Source organism: Caretta caretta, chromosome 18 (genome assembly GCF_965140235.1).
Source record: "Caretta caretta isolate rCarCar2 chromosome 18, rCarCar1.hap1, whole genome shotgun sequence".
NCBI lineage: Eukaryota > Metazoa > Chordata > Testudines > Cheloniidae > Caretta > Caretta caretta.
The window spans coordinates 10,593,934-10,608,286 of record NC_134223.1 but is presented as its reverse complement, the minus strand read 5'-3'; the positions used below and the strand labels follow the sequence as shown (position 1 = coordinate 10,608,286).

Sequence of the window (14,353 nt, the reverse complement as noted above, 5' to 3'; positions counted from 1 at the left end):
AGATAGAACTCTGTGATGCCCCGCATGAAAGGCTTCAGGCTGATGGGTCAGCACTGTCCCCTGGGATCTCTTAGAAAGAAAGGAATAGAGCAACCCTCTTGCTGTCCTTGGCAATTATTGTAGATGTGGCCAAAACTTCGGGCTCAGCAACATTGTAGGCAACTTTCATGTGTAAAACAGCATGCTTATTTTATCTTCCCGGCGATTTTCTACGATGGATGTGTTAGTGGGGAGACAAAGGTTTAAGTCCCTGGGAACGGGACTGTAGATGTACAGTTGTTCAGATTTGAGGATTCTGAGAACAAAAAGCCTTTTTCCAGGGAGGCAGGCGTGAAGGGGGGTGCTGTTTGTGTGTTTAGCTAAGGGTGACAGGTTTACAGGAGTTGGAGCGGACACCCTCAGTTCTTCCCTTTTCAGGAGTAGGCACTGTCCAGATAGAAAGACTGGCTTTTTTAAAAAAAACTTGTATATGTGACTTTTTATTGTTAAAAAGTTGGTAACACGTGACTCTGCATGTGTGCAATGTATGCATCATTGGAGTAAAAGAAACACACATGCACAAGTTCCCTTTATATTGGCTTTCTGCATCACCCCCTGCCTAAAAATGGAGGTGAAAGATACAGCAGTAAATGAAAGTGAATCTAAATTTCTCTCAATAACTTCCTGGGCTGTTAAGATTTGAAATGGTTGATGAAGGGCTGATGCTCCAAGTCCCCGCCTCTCTCCTTTCAAGTCAAGTGTGTAATTCACGGACAGTGAAGATCTCCTGGACAACTCTGTGTAAGAGCAGTATTGTGTCCTGGGTTTCTTTGCCAACCTTCCTTTCCCCAGCACTGTTGTGCAGATTGTGATGGGCCCGTTAGTGTCAAATTTCCACTGCAGAAATGGCTGCGTTTCAGTGCTATATGCAGGTACTTTCTGAAGCACTTAGGGATTAGAGGGAATGATATAGATATAAAATATGAAATATTGTGCCTTTCTAGGTGTTTTTCTACTGCAGCCGAAATGTGCAAGCAGCACACTGTAGCTGACAGGTGTAGTAAGATTGCTCTGTACCCTTTCCAGAGGTATATAAACTCAATTGGGAAAAAGAATGCATGGTGCTGAAACTTATACATCAGATCTTTTCTTCAAATTTAACTTAAATCTTTCTCTGTTTAGTTAGCATTGCTGTTGTATTTAATGCTTTCAAATGTGTAATTTTAACACTCTTGTCTATTGTGCCCTTCTGGATCACATTTTCACAAGCTTTACTTGTTTAGGTACCAGTAACATTTTTATTCTTGTGCATCAGTATATTTGAGATGCATTTAAGATATACATGAATATTTTATCGTCACAGGTCCTATTCAAAACACTGACTTTCTACACATCATGGAAATATTTGTATATGAACAAACAATTCTACAGTATTATCAATAGGTTTCTTTCTGAAACATTATTTGTATTGTGCCTATTATTTCAAGGCGGTACTCATAATTTTGGGTGCTTTACCTACAGCAGAGTTTTTTGAGGCTGCTTTGAAGTGTGCCTTTGATGCACCTTAGGAGATCCTTATAGCACTGGTGCTTATTTCATGCTGTCTTTGTTTGATTCTTTGAAGGGCAGCCATCAACTCAAAATCTAATACTTTAGATTTTGGTACTTCATACCAATTTGTGGTTTTGAAATCATACTTTGGCTTAATTTTTTCTCTGGTGCTATATTGAAGACTCCTAGACGCAAAAGGGGGAGGATAACTGATTAATTAACTATACAAAGTAGAGTGACACTGACCGTATATAATGAGCTGTAAAATCAATAATGTAAATAGCTGAAAAAAATATTTGTACTTTAATATTTCTATTACACTTAAATGCTGCTTGCAACAATCACAGTCACATTTTTTCAGGCTGAAGTGTAATTTTTAAGTTAACTGTGTTCCTGTAGATTTCTTTTGAATTGTATCTTTAAAACGAAAATGGGCTTCATGAAACAAAAAGTATATCGATCTATTTTGGGAGGGTTATTCTTTAGGGTTTTTTGTTTTGTTTTTGTTTTGTGGTATTTAGAAAACATGGTTTAGAGGTTAGAGTAAGGGACTGGGAGCTGGGACTGCTGAAGTCAGTTCCCATTCTGTTGTTTACTTTTCTGTGTGACACAGGGACAAATCACTGAACTTCTCTGTGTCTGAGTTTACCTGTCTAAAATGGTCATAATACTTGTATCGGGGTATTGAGTATTAATTAATTGCTGATTATAAAGTTTTTTTTTAGATCCTCTGATGAAAGACTAGATGAGCACAAAGTGTTAACTTTGTATTTGTAACACGTAAGCGTTAGCTTTTTGCTTTGATTCTTTTCAGTTTTATTTTTCTCTATTGTGGCCGAGTATTGAATATGTCCTAGTTTGTAGATTGCCACACAGGTAAATATTCAGGAAGAATGGAGAGCTTTAACCCACAATTACCTAGTTTGGGTAGTAATCAAACCCTACTTTTAACACAGCTTTAACTATCTGCAACTAGTCTGTTGTTTTCAGATCCTTGCTTATGTAACTGTCCTCTGACCTCTCCCCTGACCTCTCCCTGACTATCCTATTACTTAATCTACAATGGGAAGAAATGAGTTGTTGTGGAGAGCTTGATGTGTAGATGTGGCAAACTCAGGGTTTATTTTTGCATTGAAGATTTCTTAGCATGGTTATCTGTTAAAAGTATTTATTTAGGTTAAAGCAGTTCACTTGGTTACTTAATATAGTGGTGCTAGTCAGGGTCCCCACCAGGGTTAATGATGCAACAGTGCTTACTTACCTTAGTCTCTAAGGTGCCACAAGTCCTCCTTTTCTTTTTGCGGATACAGACTAAATGGCTGCTACTCTGAAACTTGCTTACTTATTGAGTATTACTGGGATCACTGATTGCTTTTGTTTTGACAGTCCGGAATGACTGAAACTGTCTTTGTAATAAGAAAAGGAGTACTTGTGGCACCTTAGAGATCTACAGCTCACTTCATCAGATGTATACCGTGGAAACTGCAGCAGACTTTATATACACACAGAGAATATGTTCATATTCTCTGTGTGTATATAAAGTCTGCTGCAGTTTCCACGGTATACATCTGATGAAGTGAGCTGTAGCTCACGAAAGCTCATGCTCAAATAAATTGGTTAGTCTCTAAGGTGCCACAAGTACTCCTTTTCTTTTTGCGAATACAGACTAACACGGCTGTTCCTCTGAAACCTGTCTTTGTAATTAAGCTCCCACAGACAATGCTAATTGTTTCTGTTTTTTTAAAAGGTCTGGATTTAAAAAAGCCTCTTACGGTTAACATCGATTAAGATATTTCTACAAGCCTTATTTCACTGAATTTGTTCAAAATTGTTATATAGCTTAAAAATACCTCAATATTAAATAGTAGGAATAAAAATGGAAATATGACTATCCTTTTTCTTAATTAAAATTGTTTATGTGGTATAATTAAAAAAAAACAAAAACACCTTTTCTGGTCAAAAGTGATGGAAAATCTCACTGTATGACTTGATTTCTTTTTCATCTTCTGTCACTGATTTTCAGTCTGAGCTGGGGCAAGTCATACAAACTGTCTGCACCTGGTTTTCAATGTCTAAAATGGGAGTAATCTTTGGCTGTTTTTCCGATCTATAAATTGGGGGTAGAAGTCCTAAAGAATTTCCACATGTACAAAGATGATTAATATTGTTTATATAATCAGAATTTACCCTATTTAGTTTAAACTTAGAACTTTTGCTAAACATACTATAAAATCTAGATAAAATATGCTCTGCAAATACAGTTTTTGTGCTGGATGACTTTTGTTTATTTCTTAACTTTATTCCATCTATGGTGTGTTTTTCTTTTTTTAATATAATATATCTTTTAATCATAAGCTTTGCAAGTAGAATTCAGAGCAAGGCCAAAGTATTTTGTCTGTAAATTAAGCCAGTGTTCTATTTCAGAGCTACTGCAATGCTTTCTCTACTAAGGATGTCATGCATAGCTTCCTCAAAATAAACATAACTTGTTGACTAAGACTGAATGTTTCTAAACAGGTTTTTCTGAAACTCCAATCAAGGTTATGAGATGCAGCAATTCTTGTTTTACTTATAACTGTTTATTTTCCAGTCAATTTTGTAACTAGTGAAGGGACCTAGTAATTCTGTAGAATTTAATCTTGTGGCAGATTTTGATTTGAAGCAACTATTACTCAGCAATACTTCCTTTAAATTAGTTTTAGAAAAATTCAGAGATTGCTGTATTAGTGAGAGTGCTACCTGGAAAATGCGTGGCAAACCCTTTCATTCAGGACTTTTGTATTTCAGGTAGACCTCAGGGGGTATCTTTTATAGACTTACTTAAAACTGTTTATAAAAAGACTGAAGACTATTTTTAGGCTTGCGCATCAAGTTCAGAACCTAGTGTTTTTGTTTTTTTTTTTGTTCTGTTTTGTTTATGGTAAAGAACAATGTAGTAGGGATTCTTGTAGCCAACTTCCTCCCACCCATATAGTGAGTGAGAATTGGGAGCCAGGGCATTATATCAAATTCCTCTCTACCAGCATGTGAGGTAAGAGTCCCACTCCTTTAGTTCCTGGGGAGTGCCTATAAAAGGGCATCCCTCCCTAGGAGGGCCGAATAGCAGGGGCCATAATTTCTTTACTGCAGGTGTCCAACTGACATCACCATCTGTTGGCTTTTGGTGTGTTTTGTTTAAAGAGGACTTGGCAATTTGTAGAGGAGGTGAAGTGACTGAAGTTGAAGGAGGTCAGAAAAAAATGGAATAATTGGGGACTGACTTATTGCTATTATATAGGCTTTTTAATTACAATTACACTAGAAATATAAGAGCTAAAGCAGAACATAAGCGGGACTTTTGGAAATAAAGCAAAACAATTAGTAATACTTATAAAATCATTGAAAATATTTTGATCTAGAAGAAACTTATGATCGGAGTGGGGCAGAAGGATGATAGTGAACCAATGAAAAGAACAAAAACAAAAAGAAACAAAACTTTTGGGCAGAGGCTGAGAAAGCCATGAACTAAGTACCTGGACAAAATGGGCAATGGCAAGGAATTAATAAATATTTATTTTAAAAGTAAAATATAATAGATACATAAAAATATAACATAACATGAGCTTAGACCTGTGCTAAGCATCCTGACTGCTTTGCCTGTTTGTTGCATTACTTTTCTCCTCTCATCTTCTGTCCTCTCTTTTGAGATTGTAAACTCTTTGGGGCAAATATAGTGTCATGTTTGAAAAGTGCCTAGCACTTTGCAGGTGGTACCACAAAACAGATAAACAGTAATAATTTTAGAGACTAACAAATTTATTGGATGAAGTGGGTTTTAGCCCACAAAAGCTTATGCCCAAATAAATTTGTTAGTCTCTAAGGTGCCAGAAGTACTCCTTGTTTTTTTTTTTGCTGATACAGACTAACATGGCTACCACTCTGAAACCAGTAATAATTTTGGCTCTGATGCATTCTCCACCAGAGAGAGAGACAATAGCTTTCAAGTATAGTGTTTCTGTAGGAGAGATAAAAATGTAATTCCCTGAGGGAATGAGTCTGAACAATATTATAAAACATTTCAACAGAGGGTACAGAATTTACAGTGAAACTGCCTTTTTAGTTTAATTTCTCCAGCTCTTTGTTCAATATTTATATTTATCCCTTCCTTGAAATGGTTAATAGGAACAGTTCATCTTTATCCAGATAATTTTAAGGGTTTCTGGGGTTAATGAGATGGAGATAAGTGTTTGTTTTTCTCGTACCTCTTGTCAGTTTGCATTGTGTAAAATAAAAATAAAGCAATTCTCCCCAAAACCCCCACCCAGAGTCCTATTTGGAACTCTTAATTTTTAGACATGTATTTACTTTGCACTGCAGTGTTTTTTGCTACAGAAGCATGTAATAATATGAAACATACCATATAAAAGATTATGCACCCCCTCAAAAGGAAAAGGACCTGTTTGCTCAAACTGCTTAATTGGAGACTTTCCCTCTGATGTTTAACCACATACGGGCCCCTCAGTCTGTCTTCTCTGTGCAGGGAATGCAGTGCTCCTACTGAGGAAAAAGTGATGGTATTCTACAACATTCTCCACGTTTTTTCCTTTTTTAAATTTAGCAACAGTGAGAGAGATGTTGGCACAACCGCCCATGCCATTGCACTTCCCATTAGAGCATTGTGGGGGTGGGAAGAAGAGAATATTATACCTAATATGCAACTAATACTAATAAATGTGAAATAATATCTGAGATTACTGCAAATTTTGGGGCAGTCTGTTCCTTCTTCATCATTTGTAAGGTTTTATTGAAAATGCAAACCTAGCCAATATTACCCATTTTAAGAATAAACAAGAAAAACTACGAAGTTGAAAAATAAATTTCTTCACAAAGCAGCTATCCTATAGGATATTGGAAAAAACTCTCAGCCTAGGTAAGAGTTAAGTAAAAAAACCAAAAAAAACCCCCAATTGTGTTGGGTTTTCTCAACTAAGGCAACTTAAGCTTCCATCTGGAGTTCCTTAACTATTCCTTGGTTCAGAAATACCCTGAATTGTAAAACAGTTTGTTTGAGGATACTCCTCAACTAAGTCATATTATCATTCTTTTATGTTTGCATGTGGATAGCTTTCTCCATCTGCAGGACACCGTTCACACGAGAGAACAGTCTCTTCCTTGAAGAGCTTGCAGTTCAGGTTGGTTACTTCAGTGGTATGTGAAATTGTCACTTTGGAGAAGGAGGGCAAAAAGCCTTATATGTGACATTCATGATTGGTCCTGGGAAGCAAAACACATTGTGCCCTATATTAAATCATGCTCAATATAGGATTTTACCCTTCTTTGGGGTGGGAGATGTGAATAAGTAGTTTTAGCAGATTTCACATTACTTACTTAGTGCTGTAAATGATGTGATATTGAAAGAAAATAAAAGTTCACATCCTCTTAAAAACACAAATAACTGGCAAAGAGGTAGCTGTTTCAAGCTTTTGTGAGTGTCCTGGGTGTAAGTTAAAGGGAGCAGTTAGAGATGATACAGAGAAGAAAATAGGAGGGGAGTGTAGGATGAAATGAAAGAAGAGATGGGAACAGGCACAGAATTAAAGATGCTTGAAGGTAAGGACAAATGGTTATGGAGAAGAGACAAACGTAGAAGGAGAGGAGATGCTGATTTTCCTTGCAGTTTCCAAAAAGTGGGTCAAATTCTGATCTCAGTTACACCAGTGCAAAGCTAAAATAACTCAATGGATTAATTTATACTGTTGTAACTGAGAGCAAAATTTGGCCTAACCATACTTAACAATCTTCTTTTGCATTGACGAGCCCACTGTTTTAAAAAGAAAATGATTGCTTGGGCATGAGTGTTTCACCTTTCTCACACATTTTTACAGTTGAGCCTGTGTTTAGTTTTCTAAAAGTTCCTTGTGGTAAGAAAGTCTTGATTTAAAGATGGAAAAACAACCAGTATTAAGGCCAACCAACAAAACATCCTAGTTTATCTTTCTATGACCTTCATTTCCCCTTATTCTATATGGATGAGAGAGTAAAGTTTAAATGGTAGGTTTCACAGTAGCAGCCGTGTTAGTCTGTATTCGCAAAAAGAAAAGGAGTACTTGTGGCACCTTAGACTAACCACTTGATTTGAGCATAAGCTTTCGTGAGTGACAGCTCACTCCATCGGATGCATTCAGTGGAAGTTTAAATGATGCTTCTGAGAATGTTTAAAAGGTGAACTTCAAAGGGAAACTCAGTATTGAATTGAGCCTTGAAATTTGTACTGAATTGTATAATGGGGAGTTTGGGGGAATTGACACTGAAATCTAGCCTTATCTCAGTTCTGAGTTTCTCTTTGCAGTTCACCTTTCACATAGCTTTTAAAAATTAAGGGGGGTTACACATTCTTTCCAGATCTAGTGGAGAGAACATTTCACAGTCATATGGCCATAATGGAAAATAATGGTGGACCATAGTAGTTTTTACTGACAATACAGTAGAAAAAGAAGTAGAGTCAAACCTTTTTTTCACAGTAATGATGGTTTGACAATAAATATGTTTCTGATGCACTGTAATTTTATGGTAATTTAACACTGCTCTGATTATTTAGCAGAATGAATTGGGAAGCAGTCGTGTAATGAATCAGTTCACTTTGATCTCTCAGTATTGTTTTATGGCAGTAGTATGCTCCTCTTGGTAGTGCAGTGGATTTAAAATCTCAGGCTGCATTAGGTAGGGTTGAATTGCTGTAACCTAGTGTGAGAACAGCGACTGCTGTAGGTTTCAGCAGTTAATTTCTTTTATCAATGTTGCTGGGAAAAGTGAAGAGATAATACCACTTAGTCAGAGGGCAGTTGTAATTGCAGCTGGTGAAGAATGTGAAAATTGTTAATTTAAAGATGTGTGGCTGGAAAAGGGCCATATGACAATTATAAATGTGTTCACTGATTGTCTGCTACACTGTTAATATCTTGCCATGTAATGGAGATAGAATAAATGTTAAATTATCCTTTTGTGTGTGTTACTAGTAGAGAGAATTTTTTTTTTTTGCCATCTGGTGAACAAAGGCAAATATATGATATACCAAAGGTCTGTACATTTCACAGTTAATGTCTAGGCAGGCTGTTCTGCAGTATTGAATTATTTCTTGTTTTTTTTACTTGAAGGAGGGCATTCTTATTGAATTCTTAAGCCATTCTTGTATTTCTCCCATGTTAATTTTTATGTAGTGGCAGCACCCTTTCTGCTGCTAGTCATCGCAGTGATTGCTTAATGCTAGTCAGAGTACACGGACTGCTACATTTAAGGACTTACATGTTAAACAAAGGACAAGTTATATAATGTCACTTCTGGTTTGAGGAATTTATTATGTTGGTATCAGGTTACAGCGTCCTTAAATATTTTCCAGTTTTTAATGCTTGCATTGTATCAGTTTGCCAGCAACGTTTGATCAGTTGTTTTTGGTGAAAGACTGAAATCTACTGAGCAGCTGCTGTAGGTTTATCCTATAATAAATATAATGATTTAAGATATTTTTCAAGCATACAGCTTAACCAGTAAGGAATACAATATTAATTTAACAAAGTTTGATCTTGGAATCATTCTTGTATCTGGCCTCACCTTCCATAATTACAATGTATTTGCAGTTTTCTTGATTTGATCGGCCTGTTGCTGTTATCCTGTCTGCTGATCAGCAGCATCAAATGGGTAATATGGAGTTTTTAAAACTTGAAAGTGACTCTTAAACCCCTTTTGGAAGTTAATTTCATTTTTATTAATAAAGATATTTTACAAGGATCTGGGGGTTTTTTTGGTTTCTTTGCAAGTCATTTAACAACCACCTGGAGAATTAACTAGGTGGCCATTAAATGTCCAGAAAACTGTCTGGGTGGTGAACCTTATTGCTTTAATTATAGCTGTTTGTTGTAAAGGAATCTGGATTTCCTTCCAAATTCCGATTTGTTCATATACTACTTGTTAATGATTATGTATTCTAGCATCTAGAAATAGTATTATCAGAAATGAATGTTATGAACATGAATTAGCAAAAATAGAATGTTTGAGATACAGCCATAATTTAGAGTACAGTAATTGATATGGACACTTTTGACATTTTGTTCATTTCTGGTAGTATAGCCGATGTCTAAATATTATATTCTGGACTGTGTTATTGATTAAGCTTACCTGATGGATACAACTGTATGTTACTGTTGAATGAAAACACGGTCAGCTAAAATATCTATTTTACCTCTTCCTAATCTGTTACAGCAGTTCATGTGAGATTTTTTTCCATAGTAATAACACAGTTGTAGTCTATTATCATTTTTCAAATATTTCCTTTTAGTGTGGTTGTGCTAATTGGAATCTGGTATGTCAGGATTCTCTTGATCATAAATAAAGGTGATGTGATTTCCCTTATTTTTTCTTAATTTTTATTTATGTAATGATTTGTGAATTTAGTTCAAAAATTATCCTATATGTGGTGTAAAAGTCATTTTATCTGATTATGTAGTTAGGTCCTGATCCTGCGAACATTTACATATGTTGAGTAAGGCTTTGTCTACACTAGCACTTTTGCTGGCAAAACTTTGTTAGTCGGGGTGTGAAAAAAACACCCCTCGACTGACATAAGTTTCACCAACAAAAGTGTCGGTGTGGATAGCGCTATGTTAGCGGGAGATGCTCTCCCACCAACGTAGCTACCGCCACTTGTTGGGGGTGGCTTAATTATGCCCGCAGGAGAGTTCTCTCCTACCAGCATAGAGTGGCTACATGGGAGACCTTACAGCGGCACAGCTTGCAGTGGTACAGCTGTGCTGCTGTAAAGTCTGTAGTGTAGACATAGCCTAACTTTACATATCAGTAATCCCTTTGTATTCAGCGAGACTTTGTACATGTACATGCACAAGTGTTTGCAGAACCAGGGTCTTTCATTTTATTCGGTTTTCTAATTTTTAAATCTTTTTTGGCTGCCTAGTGGAAGTTGAACATTACGTTGTTGCTGTTAAAAAAAAAAAAATAACTTGTGTTTTGTGTCCCGATACTATCCTTTCTGTAGGTGTAAAAGGAGCCAAGTGACTGTCTAGGAGATTGTATTTAATAGTCTTTATTCTTTTTCATAATGAATATCAATACGTTTTTGTGAGATAAGTTAATTACATTCTCTTCTAGCAGTTTAACAGTGAAATACACTAATTCCAACGTCTTGTCAAATACAGCAAGATACAAAACTGAAAAAGATTTAAGAAAAATTCTCAAATCTCTTTCCATTATAGATGGAACTTGTAACAAAAGTAGTTAAAAAAATTTAACCACCAAATTTCAGTAGGTATCGCTATAAAATCAAATTCTATCTATACTTATGCTTTAGGCTTAATTTTATTTTCTCTTCTAGTTTTCTGCCTTGAAGGTACCTAGTTCTTGACTTTGGTACCTTGTTGTAGTAGTTTCAAAAGTAGCTAATAGCTACTGTGTATGTTCAGGAAACTGTCCACAAAAATAATATATACTTTTTTTTTAAAAAAAAGAAAGCAGTACATTGAAGTTCACTGCCTTCTCCTCATATTGTTAGAGAATTGTCAAGAAGTGTAGACAGCTAGCTTTTTAAAAAGTTTAATAAAACATTTCTATTAATATTTAGTTTTATAAAGATTTTCTTAAAAATACCATGACCATTTTGTGTGTGCTGGATTTAAATACACCTTTATAGTGTTCTCAGTGTCATAGAATTAAATTAGTATATGAAAACCAGGGAGAAAACTGGCTAGCTCCATTGTCCAGCTAGAACAAAGTTAAAAAATTAAATAGCGTAAAGTGAATTAGATGTTTACAGTTATTTCAGTGTTAATAGTGTGTCTGATTACCTTATTAACACGGGTAAGAGAGCTTTTTTTTTAGAAATGATTTTAATCTGACGGTTTTCATTTAGCATCTACCCCTCAATGCGTACGCTTTGTTTACACTTATTTTCAGTCCATGTCAAATAACCATTGTTCAGTGGGTGAGAAAGTGGTGCTGATGTAAGTATTCCTTTTTCAGGGAATGTTTTTATTCCTCATTATTTGCATTAATGGCTCTACAGTTTCATAGATAAATCAATTCAAAAGGTGTTCCCTATGCATTCAGTTTTGAATTTTAGGAACATTTACTGGTATTGTGTCCAGATTGTTCCAGCTCAACAAGATCGAACACAAATGCTAACGTATCTGTTTAACAAAACAAAACCATGCTCTTTATATCAGGAATTTCTCTTGGTGTTGAAGCAAGATATTGTGAAAACAAGACCTTTATTTTACTAAAAATATAAAAAATTGAGTCTTTCACACCGCAAAATGTTTTGAGTCCTATATTAGTCCACAATTTTATCTATAAATTGACTTAGATATGGATACATAGCCCAATGGAACAGTTAATAAGTACTTAAGCAGCAATGCTGCTAAAGTACTCTCAAACTGTTTTATGATATAGGCTGCATGTTAACAGAGAAGTTTGTCATACTGTCTACTTTTGCTTTACATATGATCACCCCCTCCGTGTAACAAGCCATCTTTCCATTAGTAAGTCTCCATGGAACCCTAGCAGTCCATAAATCATATTTCAGGAACCTCTTGAGTAAAGCATTTAAGTAACAGTATCTAAAGTAAAAACTACAATATTCAGGAAGGAGAGGCAAGTAAATGTATCAAAGCTGAGGGCAGTATGGGAGGCCCCTGAAGAAAGACTGTGATAAAACGTAAGAATATGAACCTCAGCCAAAAGGCTAGGGACCAAAGGGACATATTGATGTCACTGCAGGACTTAACAAAATCAAAATGTTGATGCCATTTGGGAGCTGCTGAAAATAGAAATGAAAAGCGTTGAGTCTTATCTATTTTTCTTGAATCTCATTGGTGCTGCCAATCTGGAAAGTCAAATTTTTGGGTCAAGGAAAGTTGTGAACATATTGGAACTGAACATGAAAATGAAATGTTTTTGAATGATTTGTGCCTGCTTGATGGGTGTGCTGAAATCTTTTGGAATATCTTAAAGTTCCAAAAAGAGGTCCTTTCTTCAAACGTCACAGAGTTATTCGAAATTCAGGGGCTGATCCTGCAACTGGCTCTGTTCAGACCGAGACCTATACCTGTGGAGCAAGTTGCCAGATTTAGGTTGGATAGTTTCCCAGCCTTTTGTCTAAACGTAAGTGTAGTAAGTGGATTGTAGGCCAAAACGAGTTATTCATAGAGGACTAGAATACAGTAAGAGGTTCTCTTTTCAAGGAAAGTTTTTCTTTCATTATAATTCATATGATCCTCTATTCTTAAGAAATCATCATGGGTATATACATGACAATACTTGCTATGTTATGAGGCATTTCAACTTTTTGCGGATACAGACTAACACGGCTGCTACTCGGAAACCTTTCAACTTTTGTATAATTCAGAGAAGTGAGGAATTACTAGTAATTTATTTTGAGTGTTTTGCTAAAACACATTTTAAATTGTAATTTTAACATTTTTTAGCCCAAGCATTTGAAAACATGCATTGTTAATATAACGGTATTAGTGATTGTTATCTTGCTTAAGAAAACTGAAGCCAGGAAAGTAACAGGAAAAACTGTATTTTCATAAAATCCGTTAGCAGTGTAGACACCAGTTAATCTCCAAGAGAAATAACGTGGTACGGTATATTTAATTTACTGCGTGGTACTAAACGATGTTCATGTAACAATTACAATGTACTTGCAATAATGCTTCCTTGTACATAAATAACAGCAAATAACTACAATCTAAGGTGTAGTGTTCTCCTGGTAAATATAGACACAAGTCATCGGGGCCCCAAATTTAATTTATAGATGTGTATTATTTATGGAAACATGCTTTTTCAAACCTGGGGCCTTTAATGTAAACTGTGCAGCTAAGTCCTTTCAAACTGCTACCTGTGGGGGTAAGCATCATGACTGTGTAGCTTAACTAAAATAAATCACTAAATTAGACTAATTCTTCAGCAGTGCTTTCTATTGCAAAATGCTAACAGAGCTAATTTGTTTATAAAAACTGTTAAATCAATGTCAGTCATCTGAATACAGCTTGTTTCAGCTTTAAAAGATGCCGTAGAAAAATCAGTGATAGAAACCTTTCTTTGGGTTTTAAGATTAAATTTGAATCAGTTATAATGACAATGTAGCAGTCTGAAGCAGATTTGATATAAAGTAATAAGCTTCTTTTTGATAAGCCCCTCTCTACAGATCTTTATGTAGTTTCAAATCACTGTAGGTAGGCGTGTATTACAATTGTCTGTTTTTCTTTTTAGGGCTCATGTAATCACAGGAGTTTCTTTGTTGTGTGTATCTTTTCAGAACACAACAGGAATTCAAAATGAATCAGGTGAGTTTAAATGTAAGACTTTCAAAGTACCTTACTTAGATGTTAAACCAGTTAATTATTACCAGGAATAGTAATAGTGATCCACTAGAAAGCCAAAATGTTAGTCCTGTTCTTTAAAACCTTTGATTTTGTTAAATCTCATAGTCCTTTTCCATTCACAGTTTGGGTGTATGTGAAGTTGATCTTATTTTATTAATTTTAATTGGCTTTCCTGTGTGAACTCCTGTGTGAATCAGAAGTAAGATATTGCGGCTGGCACCACTTACAAGAAAACTCCTCCAGGAGACCCATGTCAGTTTGTACTTTACTTTTATCAGTTTACCTGCTTATAAGAACATTTTGAAAATTGCAGCCTTCTGTCTGTTTTCCAGTTTCAAACCCACAATCATCAGAACCTATTATGAAGACTGAAACTGATTCAAGAAGAAACCTTCACACTATTATATATCCTTAAAATCTCTTTATTCTGAAAAGTTAAGAACATACATTGA

General features: G+C 35.5%; 1 protein-coding gene across 4 annotated transcripts in view; it reads left to right on the top strand.

Annotated features, from left to right (window-relative positions):
- PRDM2 (PR/SET domain 2) overlaps positions 1-14,353 on the top strand; it is a 119,361-nt gene that overhangs the window by 2,121 nt on the left and 102,887 nt on the right. For all 4 annotated transcript variants that reach the window (XM_048824661.2, XM_048824660.2, XM_048824665.2 and 1 more), the window contains exon 2: positions 13,789-13,862. In XM_048824661.2, coding sequence (XP_048680618.2) covers positions 13,854-13,862 — 9 coding nt within the window. In that variant the 5' untranslated portion in view covers positions 13,789-13,853. The remainder of the gene's footprint in view (positions 1-13,788; positions 13,863-14,353) is intronic.